The following is a 25,430-nucleotide window of genomic DNA, read 5'->3' as shown; positions in this document are numbered from 1 at the left end:
CACTTGATTCCCATCACTACCCCCACTTAGCGATGCATTGCAAAATGTACAATGGACTTGAAGTTGATGACCCTTTCACCTTAAAAAAAAAAAAATTGAAAAAGTGCCTGTGCTCTCATAGGAGTAGAAAGCAGAATAGCATTACAGCATGAATCCTCCATGGAGCTGGACATAACAGGAGCTGCACCTTGCACTGAAGATTTCATGAGTCTTCTCCAATTTATTTTCATTTCTGTAATATGCTAATGTATTTGCTGTACAGTGTAGCATGCTGCCAGAGCATTGCAACAACTGCACTCAATGCCAGATGCTAAAAAAGCTTCTTGAAATATTACTAAATAAGGTATTGTGAATGTTCTTCGTGGGAAAAATAAGTCCATTCCCTGAGCAGCAAGAATAAGGGCATCTCTCAAGTCTAATAGCTGTTTGTCAAGTGCTTGTGCTTCTTTATGGTGTTTTTCTTCCCTTTCATTTAATTTCTCTAACTTTCAATCCCATCTTGATATTTTTTTTAAACTAAAATGATCTATAATTTGCTATTGCTTTATTATTGTTTGAGATGCATCTTGATCCATTTAGAGGAGAAGCAACATACCAGATAGATTAAAAACACCCAGTATCTGAAGGCTAGTTATTTGGAAGAAAATGGTGCTAAGAGCTAGAAGTCAGTATTGTTGCCAGGTGTGTTACCGTATTTCCTATATTAAGGGGCTTTTTTAGGATAATAAAACACTTTCTGCAGGGTCCCATGATGGCTAACTGCCTCACACGGTCTCTGGCCAGAAGGAGAGCACTGTACTCACTTGGTGAATGGGAGCAAGACCTGGCTATGAGGGAGGGCAAGCCATGGGTTCCAAAGGATTATGATTATAATACTAACATTCAAAGCTGGAACTCAAGATACTGTTTTCCAGAGCAGGGCATTCAGCTCTGGGGATAATTAAATGGCAGCATAATTAAATGCCTGCATCAGCCTGACTCAGTCCACTCCCGAAGGGACTGTGCAATGGCCCTCGAGGCAGCACCAGCATTTTCTTGCTCCTTGTCTCCCTCCTGCCACAGCTCCTCTACCACAGCAGGCTCCTACAGAAGACCCAGGGCCTTCTCAGCAGTCTCCTGGTATATGAACACTGCAGATGTGTCCTACCTTGGGCTGGCAGGTTTTACAGCACGTGCTGGGTTTGCTGACCCCGCACATGCGCAGTAGGCTCATCACTATAGGGGACAGGGGCTGCCATACGACCCCTGCTTTCCAAAGGGTAATGAATCTCAGCCAGGGAGACCCAGGCACAGGGCAACACAGCAGGAGCAGAGCCAGGAAACAAGCTAATGAAATATCTCTTGATCTGCTGGTCCGTGTGAAGGACTGCTGGATACTCCTGAGGCTGTGCAGTGCTTGCATCACCTGGGCACAGTATGGCTTCAGAGAGAAACAGATAAACCCCTTCTATCTAAAACATCTTCTATCTACTGCATTCGCTCTCCCACAGAGATCTTGGTTGCCAAGATCTCTTTATTTACTCTTTAAAATCTTTAATGGAAATTGAAAAATCTCCAAGATCATCACTAAAATGTGCAGTTGGGACAAGCGGAAAAACTAAATTTATCACTGGAAAAACAAAGACAATACTCTTGTGAGTGATTAGAAATCAGTTTGGCACTGCAGTGACAGCACTTCAATGTCTTCTTTTTTTATATAAAAATAGTTTTTTTCAGCTTTCTTGAAGTCCAATCAGTAATCATTTGTTTTGTTGGGTTTGTATTGGTCTAACAGTTTTCATGTCTCTCTCATTCACAGCCTGATTTCTCAGCTTGCTAAAGGACAGCTGATAAAACTCAGTTTCAGATAAACCAAAAATTACATTTATGCCATAAATACCCTCTGTGATTATGGGAAGACATGGTCAGTCTCTTTTCATTGGCAGTGAAATCAGTGCATGAAGTATGCTTGAATATAATTGTTCTTTGTTTTCTCAGGGACATCATGCCAAATTCTCTTTTTTCAGTACTGTCCTTATCTGAACCTTTAAACCCTTTCTTTGTAAATGATGAAAAGTAGTTCCCTGTGTACCCTGTAAAATCTTTTGTCTCTCCTAGATCCATATCCACTACACTCAATAAAGAGAAAAGGAAATATGTTACCTCACGAACACAACAGTCATACCAACTGCTGTGGTGAGATTTTCCCAGTTGCTAATGGTTTACAATGGAATCCTTATGCTTTTCACTTAGCTCCCAATAGTGTTCAGAAATGTCTTAGTTTATGGTCTGGGCTATCAGAAGCCATCATGATCAGATTGCATATTTCAGTGGTAAAATCATCAAAGGTCTTGATCCTGAGGATGTACAAGAGATGTTACAGAATCACAGAATGGGTGTGGAAGGGAGGTCCTCCAGTCCAACCCCTCTGCTTAACCAGGATTCCCTGGAGCACATCATTCAGGATTGTGTCCAGACTACTTTGACCACAGCCTCTGGGCAATCTGTTCTGGCACTCAGTCACTTGCACACTACAGAAATTCTTCCTCATATTCAGGTGGAACTTCCTGGCCATTAAGTTCTGCTTGTTGCATCTTGCCCTATTGTTTGGCAGCACTGAGCAGAGCATGGCTCCATCCTCCTGGCACCCTCCCTTCAGACACTGACAGACATTGATGAGGTCCCCTCCCAGTCATCTCTTCTCAAGACTGAACAGGCCTGTCCTCAGAAGAGAGATGCTCCAATCCCTTAATCATCTTTGCTTCCTTCCTCTGGACCTGCTTCAGGAGCTGCATGTGTCTCTTGTATTGAGAAGTCTAGCACCAACTCCTTTCACAGAGCTGGTTACCTTTCACAGCGGCTGCAAAGCACTTTGAGTAACTAGCTTTAATTACAAATTAACAACTGCACCAAAGCTTCCTTCCCTCAGCTGGAGGCAAGCTGGAGTGTGGGTGGGGGCCAGGTCATGCAAGTCACTGTCCCTCAGCATCAGGCTCTTTCTTTGACTCAGAGGGCTTTGGAGAGCAGCAGTGAGGCTGTTTTCACTCAACGTGAAAGTTCTGAGTTACACTGCCAACAAAACAACAACAAAAACAAAGTATTTCTTTCATTATTTTTTCTATTTATCCATACTCTATCATCATATTATAACCATCACAGTCTCAGCAATTGCAGGATGGACCAGGACATCTCTCCCTTGCAAGTAGCTTACAATAGTTGTGTTTTTCTTCTCTCTGTTTGTGCTTTATGAGTATTAATTAACTCCTCTGGTATCCCTGCAGGGCAGGAAATCATTGCCCTCCATATGGAAGTAGAGAAATTGAGAGGATTATGTGATTTGCCCAAAGCTAAAAAGAGAATTGTTATCAGCACTAGGACAAGAACTGATGATTTTTCTTAGTGCCTGGTCCTGTAATGCAATTAGCAGAGCAACCTCCCTTCCCCTCATCTTCTGCTGTGTTACTCTCCACCTGTGAATGGCACTGACTCCAGCAGCGCTTGATATTTGAAGTTGGATTTTGCTGTTAAGATTAATTTCCACTCGACAGGATGACTCCAACCAATACATTCTGGCATCTAAGAGAAACATGCCTTTGAATTAAAGGGACATAAGGATCCCCTTTAACCGCAGCATGAGCCTGACGCTTAAGTAATTTTCCAGGAACAAACTGATGCTAAAGCAGCAATTTTTGTGCCATCTAGTGGCTGAGAAAATCAGATGCCTGGCTCTGCCCCAGTGTGCCACCCAGCACCAGCGCCACTGCAAATCCTACTCTTGACAGCCCCTGCCCTGCTTAGGGCTGCTTGTGCCTCTTTTTCTTTTGCTACTCCTGTTGCTGCTGCTTCACTTGGATGGCTGTGAGCTGCTAAAACTGGAAAGCTGCAGTAAGAAATGGCTTGAAAAAAGAGATAGGTAAATGGATATTCTCAGGACTGCTCTCAGCTTAGATATATGCTGTGTTTCTGTGGAATAGGGAACACTTTCTTCACTGCTTGGAGAGTGGGAAGGAAACTGAGGGGACTGAGGAAGCAACCAATATACACAGAATATTACTGATTTGTTTCCTGAGGAGGACACAACAAGGTGCCTTGGAGAAGGGAGCTGGCTGCTCCACTGGGATGGAGACCTTCAGGGAGGACAATCAGCTCTCAGAGAGGACCTCAGGGATGGGAGTTAGACCTGGGGTTATTTTCAGCCATCTTTTTGATTAATTTCTCAAAAAACACAGATAGGGACTGATTTCTGCATATAGCCATGATCTTTAAAAGAACAATCAAAAGAAATAATTCTCTAGCAAGGGCAGTGAAGAAGGACTGCACCATTTATGCTTAATTTAAAAGTGCATCTCAGCATTAAGGAAAGCCAGACAGCACCATAAGCAATATTAACATTTTTCCTACATTTTAATGGAAGATGCATTTTGTTAGGGATTTAAGTTGCTTTTAACCAAACACATTCTAACTGAGAGTAGTCATGAGAAGAAATATGATAGTTCTTAATGCAGATAGAGTTTAAGATACAAAAAGCAATAAACAAATGTGTTTATTTCTCACAGTTGACCTTTGTGTTACATAGAAAGTCCAGTACTATCTGCTGAGATAATTTTGGCCCAGTGAAGCTAAGCAGCTCACCAGACTTGGTCAACATTGTTTCATACTTTGTCTGTACACACATTAACACATTTGGTAAAAATATAACAGCTTGATGAGAAAAGCTTCCGTGTTTGGATTGGACTGCCTTTGACAATCCTTCAGCATCCCCACAGCCCTAGCTCAACCCAATGCCAAACCTTGGTAAATGAGCAGTCCAAAGACATTGAGTCCCTGCCATTCTCCAAAACTCCTCAGCCAGAGGCCAGTGGGACAGGTTCCTGCTCCCACCCCAGCATAGGAAAGCTGCAAATAGATGGCCTCCTCCAGATCCAGCTGTGCCAACCCCAGCCTGTCCCCTGTGTTCCCACATGTCCCCTGGCTAGTTAGGGCTCTCCACTCCCTGACAGACACAACAAACCAGAGCGACAAGAGCTCTGTTATTCCCACTGGACTAATTTTGACTGAAAGAGGCCAGGAGATGCATTTGGAGCACTCAGCAGAGCTGACTGAGTGCCCAGGAGGCCAGTGTGGGCAGGCAGGTAGTGACCTCTCCCGTCACCACCCCTAAGTGCATGTCTGCACCCTGTTGAAGCTGAAGAGGATCTGGAATGGCTGTGCCAGCAGACCTGCGAGGGCAATAACCTCCAGCAGTGTGGCTTGTAATCTTCATCTGGCACAGCTCTCTACAAACAGAACATCTGTCCACAGCCTAAAGAGATGTTTCAAAACTGATTTAATTAGGCCAGCACAAGCACCCATCTGGATACTTTTAGTTCTTTGGCTCCCATTCACCTAGCAGACAATGGCAATGGATAAAAATCGTTTTCACCTGCCCCAGTTGCAAAGTGGTCAAAAGGAAAGGATGATGCATCAGCCATGCCAGAATCCTAAACTTTTGACAAATACATCTGGTGAATCCTGATGAGGTGCCTTATGAAGTTGCCACCTGAGATCTCCTGCTCAAGGTGGCCACATCTGCAGAAGAGGCAGTGGGGGAATGTGTGCCTGCAGCCACACCAAGCCCAGAGCTCAAACAGCTGATTCTGGTGGGTCCAAGGAGCTCAGGAATGGGTTACATTGCACTGTGCCTTGAGCAGTCATTTACCACAAGGAAGCCTTCCCTTACCCTGCTGGCTCTTACTTTCCCCTACGCAACAGTACTGCAGTACTGGATAGCAAAGAATGCTAATGATTTAATGCAGTGCCAGATGGGTTAAACATCTTATGGAGGTGGCAAATCTACAAACTAAGGGAGCCCCAGCAGACAGACAGAATGGCAGCAACAAACTGAAGAGGGATAGTTACATTTTAAATTGGTACACAGGTTTTTGCAGAGAGAGACTGACTGTATCCTTAGTTTATATAACTCCTTATTCCAGCTTGGGCCAAATAAAAATAAACTGACTGATTCTAGATTAATTAAAATGTCAACTAAGGATCTGGCATTCATCTAACAAATTATTTGAAGATAAACAAATGCAAGTTTGAGCATAAATGTTAGAAAAATATATCATAGAGTTTAAAAGAAGAAAAAAAATCACCTATGAGAACTGAAAGCACCATTGCTTTTTCAGCATTATCTCAAGGCTGCAGATAACCCAGGTCTCTATTAGATTATTTTCTAAACTCCTAATAAAAGGCTACAGTTTATATTAGCTTTAATGTACCTCATGCTTACTATCCAATTCCTTTTTAAGAAAAAACAATTGGAATTTTAACTAGCTACAGATGGTAGAGATAAAATTGGTCTTTAAAAAATCTGTGTTTAAAATAGGATTTTCATGGAGAGGACTGTTTATATTTGCTAATATTATCCAGTCTGTCTATTTGTAAACAGGAGTCAAAGGTTTACTAGCTTTAGACTGTGATAAAAGTAAATCAGAATGAGGGAAGACCATGAGCAATGAAATCCCCTGTTAGACAGAAGCTGTGTTATCCAACAGGATAAAGACCAGACAGGCCATAGCAAGAGGCAAGCAATGAGCTGAAGGGAACAGATGTCCTTCAAAAAATTCCTGTTGTTTTCATGGAGAGAATAGCATTGGTAACTCATCAAATGGTCTTATCAGACTTCATGTGCCCTTGGCCTTTTCCTGGTATTTTTAGCCTAGACCAGGGTGGTAAACAGGCATGTACACAGTCAGACAGGGAGACCTCAGGATTCCTGACCTGTCTACTGTTTCTGGGACATGGTGCAAGTTCATGGGCAAGAGGGATGCTGCACAAAGCCTCCATCTGGCCTCTGCTTACTATGATTTTAGCTGCCTTACAGGTGAGAAGGCTGAGGAGCCTCAGCCAGGTCCTGCTGCTCCTTGGATGAGCCTGGCTAGTGCCCACTCTTGGAACACAGATATTCCTGCAGGCAAGAGCACAAACTCCCCGTTTGCTTACCCCAGGGAGACTTGCACAACCTCTTGCTACATTCACTTTTCCCTCTCAGATTCCAAAAGCAAGCTGAGCTACTGACCATTTGTACTCAGGAAACAGCAGCAGCATTGTGTCTGTGCCACCCACTGCACACAGATCTCAGCTGCCCCAGCAGCTTCCAGCTCTTTGTGCTTTTGGACCTGCAGCACACATCAACAAGGCAGAAATATGGAAGGTTTAAAAATTGTAGAAAAAAGAAAGCCCACAGCTGAAAGATCAAACTCCAAACCAGAGCAACCTCTTTGGGTAATGGGATTCTTTTTTTTTTGCCAAATCCACTATATTTGCTAATAGTCAAGGGTGAGTCATTGCTGCCCCTGTCCACAGCCAAGGGTCTCTGGAGAGGAGGCTATTTTGGCTGTGATTTCTTCTGTACACATGGTACCATCTGCACAGAAGCTCAGTTTCCAGGGCTTAGAAGAGAGCCCATCTTCCAAAGCCCACAGCTGAAGGGAAGGCAGTGACAGTGCATGAGGCTTGGGCCTATGCCCTACATCCTGTGGCCTTCCAACAGGTTCTTCCTCTGTAACTGCTGGCCTACTGCATCCCTGCCAAGGTCTGAAGACAGACTCCAAACAGGGAGAAGTGACTACGACATCTGGGCTCACCACAACTTCAACATTCTCCACAACAAACACTCTACTTCAGCCAGATTTCTGGCAGGAAAAGCAAGTTCCATGTCTGAGATTTCCATTTAAGGATTTTTCCCAATCATCTTTTAACTCAGCCAGCTACAGCATCACACAGAGGAAAGAAGCCTTCTCATTGCCACCTTCCTGCTACCACACCACTTTTTGGACAGGTGCCTTTTTAGGCACCAGATCCCATATGGGCATAAGTTCTGGAGGACCAGAAGTGCACCAAGGTGGCCCTGGCTGCTCCTGGGCTTCCTTCACATGCCGCTGTATCTGTCCTTCCCCTCACCTTCAGCCTTGTGTCTAGCAATTAAAGCAAAAACCACAGGGGATCCACATCCTAATAGACTGGGAACAAAGTGGGAAAGGGTCTTTTCCCCATACGCCTGTTGGGAGCAGGACAGATTTTGACATTGCCTGGTAGGGTGGCTTTTCCTCTCCTTCTTCTCCTCCTCCTCCTGTGCCTACCAGCACAGAGCTCCCCTCTCTGTGCTGGGCCCCTGACACTACTGAGGTCTCTTACCAGGAGCCCAAAGGTCAAAATCTGTCCTGCTCCCAACAGGCGTATGGGGAAAAGACCCTTTCCCACTTTGTTCCCAGTCTATTAGGATGTGGATCCCCTGTGGTTTTTGCTTTAATTGCTAGACACAAGGCTGAAGGTGAGGGGAAGGACAGATACAGCGGCATGTGAAGGAAGCCCAGGAGCAGCCAGGGCCACCTTGGTGCACTTCTGGTCCTACCAGGCAATGGCAGTGTCACCACACCATAACCCAGCCAGCACTGTGGCTGTGACATGTAGCCACCAGTCACAATGCTGTGTACAGCTGGCTACTCACAAGGAGCAAAACAAGGGCCTGAACAATCTGACAGTCTGAGGTTAAAACAGATAAATAAACAAACTAGGTTTTGAACAATAATGAGACATATCTGTATTAAGAAATCATGTTTGTTTTGTTAAAAGGGTGCCAATGAAAGCAATATTTTATAGAGTATTTGAAAGACCGTCCTTTGAGCTGTTTGTAGTTAGCACATAGTTTATGCAGCTTTGATGAACTCAAAGGGGTTTTTTCTTCCTATAAGAGCCACTGATGTTACCTAGAAAAACATTATACATACTACTTTCCTTGGCTTTTAAGTCTAGCAGAATGACAATCCCTACAGCAGAGGCCATATAACACAATTCAGGCAGCTGCATTTTTTTGCAGCCTTTTTGTTAGAGATGATGGGTTTATGCTGACTTAAGGACATAACATGGAAACTGTTCTTGTATGTTATTCAGAATCTTGCTTACTGATGTTAATACACCACAGGAAAACAGCTCTTAAAATCTGGTGGACCATAGAACAACTAGGATTTTTAATTGTAAATTTATAAAACTCAAAAAAGAAAAAGCTGTGGCCATCATAATGTTACTACATTACTGAGCAGATTAATCACTGTCTCTTAAAGCAAGAAATAGAAGGAACCAAATGAAATTATTAGTTAAAACAATTTAATGGGGACAAAAAGGTTTAAGGGAAACAAATGCATTCTGTGCATAATTAATTTAACAAATTTACCATTTATGAGAAATGTTGTGAAAAGACAAAGTTTAAGGTCCTTACACATTTATCAATAAAGAGTCCAACAAAGCTGACAAGAAAGCAAGAACTCAGAAAGCATCTCAATTTGGAAGCGCTCAGCTGGAGGGGAAGCAGGCAGATAACCTCGTGGCAAGTATTTCTGTGCTGCCCACATCCCTGGGAATGGTGCAAGAGCCTGCAGCAGGACACTGCCCGAGACAGAGGGAACAGGGCTAGAAGGGCTTCTGATCATATTTACCAGAGTCCTTCATAGGTAACATTCACCCCAAACCAGAGACATAATGAAATTACTATTATGGTTGATTTCATAATTGCCCCAAGATAACAAGTTGGGACACCAATTAATTTTATTGCAAAGGAACAGCAGTGGCTTATGAACTTCTGCAGAGACCCAGTTTCCTGCATTAACAAAATAAGCAGAATAAATAAAAAACCATAAAAGAGCAGCTATGCCAAGAAAATTGTCTCCAAATGAAGTGTTTTGTTATTCTTTCCCATGAGCTGATAAATTTATGAGACCTATATTTTTTAACTTTACAGTGTGTGTACAAGTATATATATATATATATATTTGAACAGACATACATTTAAACTTTTCCAAAGACAGAGGAAGAAGAGAAGACCCATAAGAAATCACAGCATCTTACAGGTAGAAAAGGAGAATTCTAAGCAGGAAAGACATGACTTTTGAGCATAGGAGAGTTGTTAATTGCAATTACCTGTCCAAGACAGGGTAATTTAAGCAATAAACCAAATCACAAATATCAAACTAGAACTTTTTGCAGTGTCCAATGAAGATAACTAAAACAAAGATAAAACCAACAAAACACTTATTGCATGTCAGCTTGCTTTATATCAGCTAGAAACAAATCTAAGTACATTGTAATTTAGGCCACCAGAGAATAGATCTGAATTAAAGAAATTAATTCCATCAGTCAAAGTCAAATAGAAAAAAAAATCTTTAATAATATATTTTACATAAAATGGATCCACCACACTCCAGGGCATTGAAGAAAAGCTAAGTGAAAACAGGACTTCTTTGGCTGGTAAATGTAAGGATATGTGTGTGCATACACACATGTACACATACACTTGTTTTTCTGTGATGAAAATATGCCCCAGCTGAGGGAAAAGTGACTGCCTGAACTGATCTCAAAGACTTTAAATTGTAATATTTTTTTTCAGTTTTACATCTTGATTCCATGCCATAAAACTTAAATAGAAAGAAAGGTCATTTTAACCAAGGCAAGAGAAACCTTCTCCATGTTTTATGTATTTCAACTTTATTTGCAAGTCAATATGTTCTGAATCTCTGTAGGTTTCCATTAAAGTGTAAATTGCAAAACCCTTTACCCTGATGGAAATTTAAAGCTGATATGCTCTAAGCCCTACATGACTCCTCTTTTTAATTTTTTTTTTTGTATTAACAATTATCTAAGGACATTTCTGGGGGACAGATCATTAGAAGTGATTTTGGCATACTGTTTGTCTCAAACTTGCCAGAATTTCTTAAGAAATAAATTTAAATCAAGGTCACTGTTTAAAATGGAAAAAGGCTCATGGCAATCTGCTGCCATGGAGTTGCAACCGCAAAATAACACTGAATTTATTGTCATCGTTGTAAACTATATCTGGAGATACTTGAGAGAAACTTGAGCAAAACTCCAGACACTACAATAACAGAGAATTTTATTCACTGATTATGGAATTGTGAAGAGGCTTCTCTACAATCATTTCTCTTTGTAAGAAATATATGTATTTTGGCATAACCCAGCACATACCACTGCCTGGAGTTGTGTCTGCACTGCAGCTGCACCCCAAGACTGTCACCCGTGGATGTGACTGTGTGCTACCTGTGTGTCCTGTCTGCTCCTTCCCCAAGGGAAGCCCTGTGATGCTGTGTCTGGACCAGCCAGCTGGTACCCCCCAGGCACAGGGCATCACTCAGCCTGGGGTCACCCCAGTGGAGCCTTCCTGTGCACTAATGCTGCTGTGTGGGTCAGATGGCTCCAGCTGGGCTATTGCTAGCGGCATCTCAATCAAGGAAGGGAAGACCAGCTGGACTGGGGACATCCTAAGGTGACTCTAACATTCTGTGATTCAAGGTTAGGTGGAACTTGTTGACAGACTGAGATCAGGGGAAATTAAAGTGAAAATGAGATTTAACTGGTTGCTAAACACTCTGTGACCTTCAGACCATCTGGGAATGCCCACTTATGTCCCATGGAGACTGTGCTGAAATCACATCCCACCACATGCAAAGTAAAGCCTGCTCCTTACCAGACAAAGGCCAGACTTTCCTACTGAAGAGTGGCACGTTGACTGACAGCTGCAGCTTTTTTGTGCTATTCTCTGGAGGAACCCAAGGAAACAAACACTTCCCAGACAGGATGGATTTCAAAAGAAACCAGACCAATTATTGTTGCAAGAACTTAAGTGAGAAAACACCTTCTGTCAGAAATGACTGGTTATCAGATGCTAGACCTCATCTGTACTGTAATGAAAAAAACGGAAAGAATTATGCTGACTTCATCCATTTTAATCTCCCATGAGAGACTTGATTTGAAATATAAAATGGCACTTCACAATTACTTAAGAAAAGCAAAATCTGAAAAGTCCTCTTGAAATTACCTGCTTTTACATCAACAGAGCAATATTACCCCCGATGCTTTTGATATTGTTGTTTTACTGGCAAAGAAATAGAGTCATGTAAGATTAAATAATTGCCATGGAATAAACATTTCTGATGAAGGAACAGAAATTAGATGTCCTGAAAGAAAACTCTGTGCTCTGTTTTCTTTCTTTCTCTCTGTAAATTTGATCAAATGCCACTAATAAAAGAGAGATTTGCATTTGATTTCAGTACATACAGAAGCAGGCTGGCAAATGATTATGTGTATCAAATTGAAGTTATTATATCACAAGAAAAACTGTCATTCATCTAAGAGAATGTGTGTCAGACAAATTTGTATCAAACAAAAGAAGACAAACCCCTCTCCTCTCCTCTCCTCTCCTCTCCTCTCCTCTCCTCTCCTCTCCTCTCCTCTCCTCTCCTCTCCTCTCCTCTCCTCTCCTCTCCTCTCCTCTCCTCTCCTCTCCTCTCCTCTCCTCTCCTCTCCTCTCCTCTCCCCTCCTCTCCTCTCCTCTCCTCTCCTCTCCTCTCCTCTCCTCTCCTCTCCTCTCCTCTCCTCTCCTCTCCTCTCCTCTCCTCTCCTCTCCTCTCCTCTCCTCTCCTCTCCTCTCCTCTCCTCTCCTCTCCTCTCCTCTCCTCTCCTCTCCTCTCCTCTCCTCTCCTCTCCTCATTAAACTCCTTAAAAAAAGATGTGTCAGGACAGACTGTGATTAGGATATATAGTAGTCTATAGTAGTTAACCAAACAGGTGGATAGACCCTCCAGAGCTCTATATAACAGCATGAGTTTTTAACTTCCAAGGTTTGTACAAATTAGAAAACAAATAAATGAGATAATGCTTCCATTTTCTTCATAAATGTTTTACTTGAAAATTTAAAACTTCCTGCCTGAATAGTCCAAATCAGAAATACAGAGAAAAAAAATTGTCAGTGTTATTTCACCATGAAAGAGCTCTTAAAACAGATTTTAGATTTTTACAATGTGTTGCAAGAACAATCCAATTTTTTTTTTCAAATAAGCAAGTTTGACACTTCTCAGTACATGGCAATTCATGTACTAAACAAAATCTAAACAAGCTGGACTGAGACTCTACAAATCCAAACAGTCCAACATAGAAATGGTTCTCATTAGGAGACAGATGAAAGCAAGAGAAGATTCAGAAGGACACAGGTTGTCTACGTGGCTCAGTGAATGCTTCAGTGGGGAGAGGCATAAAGATCCATATGGAATTAAACAAACCTTTGAAAGCCTTGTGCTGAAACCTGTTAATTCCATATGTGTAGACTGAATTTCTGCTGCCAGACCAGGATCACAATGCTTTCTTCCTCTTTGAATAAGTACAGCCTGCAACCTCCCAGAGCCCTGTGGGCACTGACATCCCTGAAATCCCTGCCAGCCTCTCCTGGGGTGTCCCATTACCCTGCCCATGGTCCAGAACCCCATTTCAGCTCAGCTGACCCCCACCCACAAGCTGATATTCTGGTCTGGCCTCAGATGCCTCAGGTTGTCTCTGGCCATCTCTAGGCTGCCTTGGTTCCTGCTGGGGATGGGCTCTGGCTGGTGAGATCCTGCCTTGCTACCCTGTTCCCTGTGAGTTCCATTGCTTCCAGTCCCAGGGAACGGCCAGCCCTTGCCCAACACAATAACCTGCACAAGATATGAAGTTGTAGAACATCAGCCTCATCAAGCAGAAGTGCAGGTCCTGAGTGCTGAGTACCAGTTGGATGCCAGAGATACTGAGGGTAGGCTTGGGTGCAGACAGCTCTCCTGGAAAGTCTGCTGCGAGCAGGGATGCATTGTCCCTTCTGTTTTTCTATGGAAACAGAAATCTTTGTTTCAGTAAGAAAATATCAAACCATACAGAATTTAAATAGAATTTTAGTTCACAGCTCCAAACTGTTTAGAGCTGTCTTTCTAATGTGCATGCCCTTCTGTCTCACAACGAGGTCGACCTCTCTGAAAAGAAAAGGTTTGATTTAATCAGGAAGAAGCATACTTTAAAAACCTGTTATTACCCAAAAACAGACATTACATAAATTTTATTCTATTTTTATATCTTCCTGTCTCCAATCTCCTGAATCTGACATTAACCATAACAATTGCACATGTGACTAAACCAGGCCAAATTCTCCTTTTTCTGTTCCAATATAAATATGGAAGTAATACTGTTGAAGTAATAGCTTTGAGGTAGACTCCCTCCACGAGAACAGGACTTTTCTCAGAAGAGCCAGAGTCAGGAAAGTATGCTGATTTTGAAGCCAGGTTTTTACTGACAAGTCAGAGCAGTAAAATAGAGACCACCAGGGTTGACATGAAAGCCTGTCAGTCCCAGAGGCTGGGGACACAAGCCTGTGTTGGTGGCATTTTGAAAGCACAGGAGGCTTCAAAGCTCCCATACCATTTCAAAATGCCTTAGGCTTTCAGAAGTTATAGTAAAACTCAGTTTCTAAATGCATTTATCATTTGTGCTGAGACACAGCTATTCACACCTCTGTGAGATTCAGATTCACCATCACCTCTCTCATCTCTCACCTCTTCAAGAACTTCAGTTTCTTGAAGCTCTACCTTTGCTGCTCTTGACCAAGCCAACATTTCACCAAGGGTCAGAAGATGGAGACCTTGCAGCTAACCCTGGGCAGTGAATACTGCAGTGCCCTGTGGATGTAGTCATGCAAGAAAACTGCCAACACTGATATGTCCACAGGTTGCTAACACATTGAGCACTGTGAGGTGTGAGGTGAGCCTGGATCTCACATTGCTGTCCTGAGCATCTGTGTTGCCCAGGTAGGAAAAACTTCCAGTTTTCCTCCTGGAAAAGCTACCAGCTTGGTTTGTTGCAAGTGTACACCTAAAAGCTTAACTATGATGGTTTTTGAAAAAATTTACTCATGCCAAGCCATAGACAGATATCCTCTTCCATTTACAGCAGAACAGGGACAAGAGACTGCCACTCAGCTGACAGGGCTGCTCCCTGCCCCAGATCACAGCCTCCACTGCTCCCTGTCAGAGAGGTTTATGGGCACCTTCCCCAACTTTCTTCAGAAAAATCAACCAGCGTAGTGCAGTCTAAGCCTTTAACGTGCTCCTTTGGTCTCTGCCTAGTTCAATGTAGAATGTAGTCCCTGGCTGGATGCCTACTTTTCCACACAGTTCCCAGAAAGGCACAGTGCCAGGGTGATATCATTTGATGAACTTCCAGAAGAAAACAATGTGCTGGGGGAGGAGTGTCCTTTTTGAGGGTCTGGAAGTTTTATTCTCTTCACGTTTTTCTTCTGACATGGTGAACACTGTTCTTTGGTGCCATATGCTGTACCAAGGGAGCAACTGGGTGAGGTAGAATCCATCTTCAGAGGTCTCCATGATCTAATAAACAACATATACCTTGAGGGCATGAGAATTAAGCCATGCCCAGGGACTACAGCATATTCAGCTATATATCCAGTGAAGTTCCCAAAGTATTTCTTGCTTTGCTGTCTGTCTCCCATCAGTCACTCCTGTGCAAAGTGAATGCTGTCACGAGGGGAGCTCTCTATGGACTTCTGCTCAAAAGTCCAGGTGGGAACATGAGCGAGCACAAGGCACAAGGCAGGGGAAGTCTGTCCCCATGACTTGTGTCAAGAATCTGTGACTTTTGTTCTTATTTGTCCCCATGTGCCTTGCAGTTTGACATTTTATTTTTGTGCCGTTTTTCCTCTTTCCAGACCATCCAAAATGGTTTACCCAGCCTGTTTTTTATTTTTCTTCTATCATCATAAGGTTGGCAAGGCAGAATGATCTAAGAGAGGAAATGGAAATTTTCCTGGTAAGGTCTGGAGAGGAACCAAGAGGAGGAAGCCTGCTTGAATTGAAAGACTTTTCACAGGAGATGGGCACACTGCTCTAGGCATCTATCCACATCTTTAAATGCTGACATGCTTCCATATGCTGTATTCCAGTCCAGATTTGTTACCAACCCTTCAAATTTCAGGTCATCCCTGAAGACAGCTTCTAATTTATGGCTCCAGTCTCTTTTTCCTATTTTATTTTAAGGAAATAGAGAACACATTTCAAATAATCCTGTACCTGAGGTGTAGGCACACTCATGTCCTGAGTCTCCCAGTGTTAAATCCTGGCCATTTTTCTCTACACTGCAAGCAAACATGTTATTGTCTCCATGTCACTTGCCAACTGTAAGCAACTGGCCTCACTTCTTGGCTTTCTGTCAAAACAAATTCTGTCAGGTTATATTTATTTGTGTGTTCTGGTACAGCTGGCAGTGAAACTGCTTCGCCTGCCAGCATTCTTGTTAAAATTCCCACCAGCTGAGTCAAGCTATCTCACCAATACTCACCTTGACCAGGCTCTCCGGCATTTTTCAGAAAAACAACCTTCCAAATAATGGGAATACCTGGAGAGACTATGTTTAAAGACAGACACTGAGAAATAAAATTGCCCCCACTCTTCTGATATTTTGAAAATCAAGCATGCTAAACTTCTGGCCTTGATTACAAGAACTTGAATGGAGGCTTGAGACATGGTTGACAAATCTGACTACATTCAACATAGTTATGAAGAAGATTGCTCAAACGTGACTGACTACAAACTTAAGTGCATTAGACTGTTAAATGTCAGCACTGCTAACGAGGCCTTTAAGGATTTTTTTAACAGAAATATTTAGTGAATGGTCCTTCCCAGTGGCTGATTGATTCCTTTGGGCACCATCAGCTGTTCTGGTACTGGGAATCAGAAGTTCAGACTGCTCAAAAACTGTTGGGTCACTTTCCCCTTCTTACACAAGGCAAACAAAACAGTGTAAAGCCATGTGAAAATTGCTGGATTGTGTAGGTAACCCAAGCAATGTGGTAATGGCCAGCTGTGGTCTTGATTCCTTAGAGTAAGGCGTGGTGTTATACGTGAAGCTCTGGAATTTCAGCATAGCCCCCATAACACAAACAAGCTGGGAGATATATAAAGCTGTGGCCAGCTGAAGGTGGATGACCACTGTAAAATCCATGGGGAAAAAAAATCCATCATTAAGACTCATATTTTAATGGCATAAAAATCATACAGAGCAAAGAAACTGCTGAGTGTGGCATGCCAAACCATAAGAACCTGTTTCTAAGTCCTTGTGGAAAGGTAAGTGGTGGTGGCAGACTGAATGTCAGGGTTGAACCCTTCAGGCTTGTGGACACAGCTGACTTTTGTGGATCATGTTTTGAGAGGGAAAAGACTGGCATAGCCAGTGAGATTTCAAATGAATTGCTGAAGATGTCTCTGCTTGTCATCCTCACTTATCTCCTTATTCACTTTGTTTTTCCTACCCTGCATTTCCTGGACGGGAGAGCTGGGGAAGGTCTGTGCATCTCACAGCGAGGATTCCTGGTAGCTATGTGGGGTATGTGGGGCCTTTGCATTTGGAAAGCCAAAGGACATATAGACTATCTTGTTCTTTACCACTAATCCATTGCCAGGGCTGCAGACAGAAAGGGCCCACAAGCATCACAATTTCTCATCTACATCTTTGTGCACAAGGAAGTTAAACACATCTTCTACTGCCTGAACAGCTGTGTGTATGTATTGGAAGTGAATTCAAAGCTAGCAAGGCAAGACAAAAGTAAGAACTTAGCCAGAGTAGCTTGTGACTAATAGCTACTGGCACTTGACCCAATTTTTATATACAACAGATTAATGGGAAATCTTCTAGGCTTGTTTCAAAACAATGCCAATTAATAAATTTTAGAATTAGCCCTACATAGTTGAACAAGTGAGAAAGATTAGATCATATACCAGAAAGTCTCAAAACTGGGAATTTCTTACAATCATTTAATTTCAAAGTTTAAGAAAATGTTAGTGACATAGTCTGAATATACCAGTAATGAAATAAGATTTCCTAATGGCTTGATGATAAAGCCTCTGCTGAGCCCTGGCTTCAGTGGGGATCTAACTTACAAAGTATGTTCTCAAGGGAGATCATAGAATTATAGAACAGTTTGTCTTGGAAGAGACCTTTAAAAGTCATCTAGTCCAAACCCCCTGCAACCATCAGGCACATCTTCAACGAGATCACTTTGCTTAGAGCCCTGTTCAATCTGGCCTTGAATGTTTTCAGGGATGAGGCATTGACCACCTCTCTGAACAACCTGTTCCAGTGTTTTGCCATCATCATTATAAAAAATGTCTTCCTTCTGTCTATTTTAAATCTACCCTATTTTAGTTTAAAGCTATATCCTCTTGTCCTATTGCAACAGGCCCTACTAAACAGTCTGTCTCCATCTTTCTCACCTTTAAGTACTGACTCTCTCAGTGTGTGTTCATAGGAGAGGTGCTCCAGACCTTTGATTGCCTTTGTGGTCTCCTCTGAACCTGCTCCAGCATGTCTATGCCTGTCCTCGCTGAAGACCCCAGATTTGGACACAGCATTCCAGGTGGGATCTCACAAGAGTGGAGTAGAGAGAGGCAAAAGCACCTCCCTTGACCTGCTGGCCACATTGCTTTTGATTCTTTAGATCTGCCACCTTAACAGACTGCAACAAGGTCCAGAAAAGCTTTTTGAATGTTTTTCCAGTATTAAATGAATGAGATAACTTTAAGAACTCACTTGGAAAATCTGCTTCAGAAACCATTCTGAGCAAACTTGTCTAGTGAAAAGTGTCCCTGCCTACAGCAGGGAGGCTGGAACTAGATGATCTTAAAGGTCCCTGCCAACGCAGACCATCCTATGATTCTATTACTAGAACTGATCAGCATGTCCATCATCTTCCAGTGAATGCCTTGGTGTGCATTCTACCTCTACCTAGTAGATTTGAAACTTACTGAAATGCCATTTCTTAAATGTGGAATAACATTATTCTAACTCTGAGTTTATATCATTTTCATTATTATTTTTGGTGATGGCTATGATGAAGATGTCTATTATTGTTCCGAAGAAGAATACCATGTGCTTATTCTGGCTTTCAGTTTTTGGAAAAACACATTGAACTCCTCAAATGTTGTTTTTCTCTGGAGATAAATCACTTGGCATATATAAATGACTTTGTTTCCTACCCCAGTTTATGGACAAAAGTTTTTTATCTTTGAAAAGGACAACCAGAAGCCAAGAACAAAGTGTTATTTATGGTTCACATTCTGCCTCCCAGTTAACTCTCTGTCAACAAATATTTAACTACAACAATAAAACTATAACAATAGGTGACTCCTGACAAAGTGATCTGGGAAGTCTATTATATCCTCTAACTTTTTAAAACCCTGTGAACTGAAATCTCTGATTTTGGCCTCCTAAGTCAACCTGAAATTTCAAAAGCCACGGTCATATGTTCTTTTTCACCTTTAACATTTCAGTGATGCTTTTGACAGCACTCACTGGGAAAATAGGGGGCATGGGTTCAACACTGTCCTTCTTTCCTTGGTCTGAGGAGATTTCTTTTTGAGTCTTTTTCCAAGAGACTGCAGTAACAGACAGGCACCCCCCTCCTTATAAAATGACTACTGTTATGCATAAAGAAATGCAAGAGTCTGAATTCAAAGGGCAAGAGAATTCCTGATTCTCTGGCTTAATACATGGTTTCCTGAATGTCATTTTTTGGCTACCACTGTTGGAAGCAGCTTTCTGTGTTCCCCCCAAGAATAAATTCAAGTCTGTAAACATCATCACCTGAACCATTATCATAATTTTCTCCCAAGCCCAGCTCTGTTGCCTAACTGCAGTCCCACCATTCAGCTACACAGCCTTGTCACATAGATGAAATCTCCGTACATTGTCCTCTATGCCTTCTCCGTCCCAAACTGGTTCTCCAAACACAATGCCCCAGCCATCTAAGGCACATCCCTACATCCCTATCTCAACAACCCTATTCCCCTCACCTTCCCCAGATGACATTTTTCCCATGGTCTTTTCAGAAATACATGTCCCAGACTAATTAATTTCCTGTAGGCATATAAGAAGAACAGCAGGGGAGGTCTGGGAGCTGGAGACAGCTTCATAAATCAATAAGGTACTGGCCAGCCAGTGGCAGGAGCAGCTGTGTGAAGGTTTTTACTCTGATTTGTAAAATATCCTTGACACAGGCAAAACTAGAAATTGTTGAGATTGTTTTTGCCTGGCTTACATGCAACACAGTGTGGGAATATCCAGCCTACTGATTCAGACTTTCCTCTGGCAAAGGGCAGGATTTTTTTCCAGTCCTTGATCCTTAGGTCATGTTTGCTTCTTATCCATCAGCTTTGTGTAAAATGCATATGCAGCTTTAAGCATGAAGTCCCTCCAAGCTGCTCCCTCCTGGCTAAGTGTTTAAAAGTTTTTCTTCTCTGCAGAGAGCTTTTTTGTCCCTGATTTAAGTCCTATGAAAATCCATAAGCTTTATTTGAGTTTGCTCAGTAGTACATCAGAGCAAACATCACTGTGAAGTTTGTCTTGTAGCTAGCAACTGCCTTGGAGTTATCATTCACTGCTCTGCTGTATTGTTCAGTATTCATATGTTAATCCATTTGTGGAAACTGCTATGCCTGACTGTATGGTAAGGTTTTATCAAATAACAGCAAAATTAATAGTTTGGTTTCTGCCAATTTGATGCAAGATGTCTAAAATGAAAAGCAAAATGTATATCACCAAAGAGGATTTTGGAGCATTGTTTATTTCTCTACAAAAATATTTTCATATTTTTAACTGCATTACCACTGATACCATAACAGTTTCTAATTTTCTACTCTGTAAAACAAAAGATTCTTCATAAAGACTGTGTATGTGTATGCTGATCTTTTCCTTGCTGAATAGATCTGACCATGCCATCCAAATACCAGCTGAAATATCATGAACTGCAAATAAATGTAATGGCTTGGGGTTTTAAATAAATCAGTTAATGTCAATCATTATCACAGAGGAGAGAATGAGAACAATTTATAGATTAAAAGGCTCTGCAGAGGGATCTGAACAGTCTGGATCAGTGGGCTGAGGCTGGTTGTGTGAGGTTCAACAAAGTACCAGGTCCTGCAACCCCAGGCAGTGCCACAGGCTGGGAGCACAGTGGCTGGAAAGCTGCCCACTGGAAAAGGACCTGGGGGTGCTGGTGACAGTGACTGAACACGAGCCAGCTGTGCCCAGGTGGCCAAGAAAGCCAAAGGCACCTGGCCTGTACCAGCAGTAGTGTGGCCAGGAGGACCAGAGCAGTGATTGTCCCCTCCCATACTGGGCACTGGTGAGGCCACACCTCAAATCCTGCGTTCAGCTTTGGAACCCCACTTCAAGAAATATATTGAGGTGATGGAGCATGTCCAGGGAAGGGCAGCAGAGCTGATGAAGGGTCTGGAGCACAGGTCCTATGAAGAGTGACTGAGGGAGCTGTAGAGTGTTTTGCCTGAAAGTTTGGGGGAGACCTTATCACATTGTACAACTCCCTGAAAGGAGGTGGTAGCCAGGTGGGGGTCAGTCTCTTCTCCAAGGGAACAAGTGACAGGGTGAAAGGAAATAATGTCAAATTGTGGCACTGGCGGTTTAGATTGGGTAGCAGGAAATCTATCGTCACAGATTTCACAGAAAGGCTTGACTCGCATTGGAAAAGGCTGCCCAGGAAAGCGGTGGAGTTACCATCTCTGGAACAGAAACGTGGATTTTACATTGTTTAGTGATGAGCATGGTGATGATATTAGGTGGATGGCTGGACTCGATAATCTTATCTTAAAGGTCTTTTCCAACCTTAATGGTTCTATCAGTCTATGATTCACTGTTAAGGAAAGATAGACTACATTTCACAGATATTTTTCTCAATTTCCCATTCTATTTTTTCTTTTTCTCCCCACAGAAACCTGTGAATTCTGATTTCCTTGAATGCTGTAAATTAGCTCTGACGGAATGGACAGCTCCAACAAAAAAACCCACACAAATTTTCTGAGAAGACATCAAAGGAACTAGAAAAAACAGCTTGACTTGTAGGTTCTCACCTGACCCATGACTGACTCTCTGCTAATGCAACACTAAATTTAAGACACCTTTGTATATCAGGTACTGCAATTACTCAGCATGTCACTGTACAGTTACTTTTCTTTAGTATCCCAGTACACAGTGGGACAGAGAAATCTAATTTCCATCCAATCGCTTATGAAAACACCCAAATACCATATATAAGGATTTAACCAATCTTTTTGCAAGATACTGCAACACAGTTCATTGTATATGACAGCCCAAGCCAGGCTTAAAAAACTCAACCTGTTAGCAGCCCATTCACACTCCACCATCCCCTGCAGGGCAGGGCAGCTACCTGGTTCCACCTGACAGATTAGGGTGAAGTGTTTATTTGTACTGTTTCCAAGGGGACCTGAAGCTGTAGCTCTCTAACTGCCATCCTTTCTGCAGCTTCAGCAAGTTTCTGCTGCACTTATTTAAACTGGAGATTCATTTGCCACCATAAGGGCAAATTTCAAAATGAAATTAAGGTGTAAGCTTTATCCTCACTACAGGAATAGACGAACTCCTTGCAGCCAAGAAGGCTTTTATCTGTAAAGCTTATATAGGGACCAAAGATAAAATAAACTATGCAATCAAAGGTCTTTGCATTCAAAAAATCCAGATTATTTTTTCACGTGTCAACATTTGGCCCCAAAAAGCTGATATTCACCAGTTACACTATGTCAGTCTACAGCTACTTACTTGAAAGACATACAGCAACATGTACAGCGCCCAGGAAAAGCTCCAACCTGACAGACTTTCCTCCTTGCCTCCTACACAGATTTTGGTAAAGCAGAAATTTCAGGTTAAGGTCCGCACCTTTACTTGTGCATAATGCATCACAGTGTCACACTTCTTTGCATATTCAGAGCCATTTGTGTATGACTAGAGTGTCTTACTAATTTTTTTTTCCAGATCTGAGGATGTTTGTGTTGCTGTACATTACAAGTTTTGCCATCTACACAAGCGAACAACCTCTTCAAAGCCAGACGAAAGGAGAAAATTACTACACCAGATATATCTGCAGCATCCCGGGTTTGCCAGGCCCTGCCGGCCCCCCTGGAGCCAGCGGATCCCCGGGGCCACACGGACGCATTGGTCTTCCAGGAAGAGATGGTAGAGATGGCAGGAAGGGAGAAAAAGGTGAAAAAGGGAGCGCAGGTACTGAATATTTGTGTAACCTAACACAGTAGTACAAGAAAACAAGACCTTTCATCATCACTGTTATCATCACCACTATACATATCTATCTATCTATCTATCTATCTATCTATCTATCTATCTATCTATCTATCTATCTATCATCTATCTATATGTATGCATATATAGATATATATATCTATATATTTATGTATTATGAGTGTGTGTATGTGTCTGTATGGATTTAAGTGTGATGTGTATATAAATATAGTGAGAGTACGCACATATATCATGTAAAGAAATGTAAATGCACAACCTTTCTTTGCACAGATGCTAAGAAAAAATTTGGAAAGAATGAAGCATGCGTGGTGTCCCACCTGTGCCATTAGCCAGGTGTAAATGATTAGACGGTGCTTAGGTATGCTCTAAAAATGCTCTATTTTTAGGAAATATTTAGTGTAAAAGTATGACTACAGAGGTGGTCATGCTGCTGTCCCTGCCATCAGCCGTGCCTGTTAGTTCAGGCAGCAATAAATTGATTACATATAACATTTTTTAATGTGTAACCAAGACACGTGAAGATAACTAGGAATTACTGGCATTCCTTTTGCAAACTTACTAGAAAATTTTGGAAGTATTTCTAGAGTATTTTGAAATTCTGACCATGTTTTTCTTGTTTGTTCAGGCACACACAGTAGCCCACACAATCATTTACTGAGGTGATATGTGCAACGATTAACTAACTTAAAATGTTTTTGAAGGTTTAAGAGGAAAGACTGGGCCATTAGGACCAGCTGGAGAGAAAGGAGACCAAGGTCAGTCTGGTAAGAAAGGACCTGGAGGATTGACTGGTGCCAAAGGTGAAGTAGGTCCAGCTGGACCACCTGGACCTAAGGGAGATAAAGGAGACCGAGGAGAGCCAGGTGCACCAGGGGTCTGCAAGTGTGGAAAGATAGTGCTGAAATCTGCCTTTTCTGTTGGCATCACCACGAGCTACCCAGAGGAAAGACTACCAATTGTATTCAATAAAGTCCTCTTCAATGAGGGGGAGCATTACAACCCGTCCACAGGAAAGTTCATTTGTGCCATCCCAGGGATTTATTATTTTTCTTATGATATCACCTTAGCAAACAAGCATCTTGCGATTGGGCTGGTTCACAATGGCAAGTACCGGATCAAGACTTTTGATGCGAACACTGGCAACCACGACGTAGCTTCTGGATCCACCGTGATCTACCTTGAGCCAGAAGATGAAGTATGGCTTGAAATCTTCTACACTGACCAAAATGGTCTCTTTTCTGATCCAACATGGGCAGACAGTTTATTTTCTGGGTTTCTCTTATATGTTGATACAGACTACCTTGATGCTTTATCAGATGAAGATGAGCTCTGAAGCAGATGTCAATTGACATTCAAACTGGAGGCCCCAGCATAAGATTTTATTCATCTGTGTGGGGAAAACAAAGTTGAAATGAAAAAAAATCTGTGTGTTCATTCTTGTTTTGATTGGAACCAAATCTGAGCTTGTAAGGATGTTCTAGAACCTAGGATGGATTTTTTTAACGAACAGCAGGGATATCAAAATGAACTGTAATTAACAAAAGACTGCATCACTCCAGGATTGACTCTTCCCGAAAATTACATTTATAATACTATTTAAACAAATTTAAGATACTGTATATTGGATTTTATATAAAATGTATTAATTTGCAATTTAGAATGGCTATTTTGTATACTACATTAAAGTAAAATTGAACAATTCACTGCAATATCATCTTTGGTCATTTTAAGACAGGCAATACATTAAAAACAGATAGGAGAGGAATAAAATAGGAATGACTGCTTCAGGATGCCACTGCACAGGTCACAAGAACAGTCTCATCTGATACTTACACCAACAAATAGCATTCATAGGAAACCAACCTCGCAGTAAGTACATGAAGATTTGTTTTGGCTGAGGACTAGTCAATAGCAGCCATAAAAGACTAGAACAAAGCTATCAAACATATAAAGAAATTAAAAACTGGAAGATCTGGAAACTTGGAGATAGTTAGTATTCAGTGGGTATTTTCAGTGTAATTCCAAGTGTCTTTGTTATTCTTTAAATGCTATCTATTATGAGAAATGTGGAAAAAAAAAACTATAAACTTTTTGCTGAAGATAATTGTGGGTGCCCAAAAATGACAGGACAGTAATCACTAATCAGAGTAAATTATATGAAGCGAAGTGAGTCACATCATTAAAGGAGAAGTTGTATTTCAATATGACCAAGTGCAATAAAATAAATGGATTGGAAACTGCATTCAGCAAATCAATGACCTTGGAAAAGGTACATGGGACCTCATGGATTATCAGCTAATTAGGAATAATAAAAGTAGGCTGTTGCTACCATCCTTTGGATGTATGATAAATGGAATTAAAAGTAGAGATGAATAGTGGTTACCTAGGAAGCAACTACATCTGTCAGTTTCAAAAACTTACTTGAAAGCTGCAAAAAATTGTTTATACTTCTATTCATGGGGATT

At 41.8% G+C, this 25,430-nt stretch overlaps 1 protein-coding gene across 2 annotated transcripts in view; it reads left to right on the top strand.

Moving 5' to 3' along the window:
- The window catches only part of C1QTNF7 (C1q and TNF related 7), a 35,614-nt gene extending 10,990 nt beyond the window's left edge, over positions 1-24,624 (top strand). Inside the window, exons 2-4 of one of the 2 annotated variants that reach the window (XM_053976141.1) lie at positions 21,623-21,749; positions 22,681-22,926; positions 23,667-24,624. In XM_053976141.1, coding sequence (XP_053832116.1) covers positions 22,689-22,926; positions 23,667-24,298 — 870 coding nt within the window. In that variant the 5' untranslated portion in view covers positions 21,623-21,749; positions 22,681-22,688 and the 3' untranslated portion in view covers positions 24,299-24,624. Of the gene's footprint in view, positions 1-21,622; positions 21,823-22,680; positions 22,927-23,666 lie in introns of both variants that reach the window. The other variant, XM_053976140.1, reaches the window with a different exon arrangement.
- Positions 24,625-25,430: the final 806 nt, after the last annotated feature.

This window comes from Vidua macroura, chromosome 4 (assembly GCF_024509145.1).
Source record: "Vidua macroura isolate BioBank_ID:100142 chromosome 4, ASM2450914v1, whole genome shotgun sequence".
Classification (NCBI taxonomy): Eukaryota; Metazoa; Chordata; class Aves; order Passeriformes; family Viduidae; genus Vidua; species Vidua macroura.
This window is presented reverse-complemented; position numbering and strand designations above follow the sequence as displayed.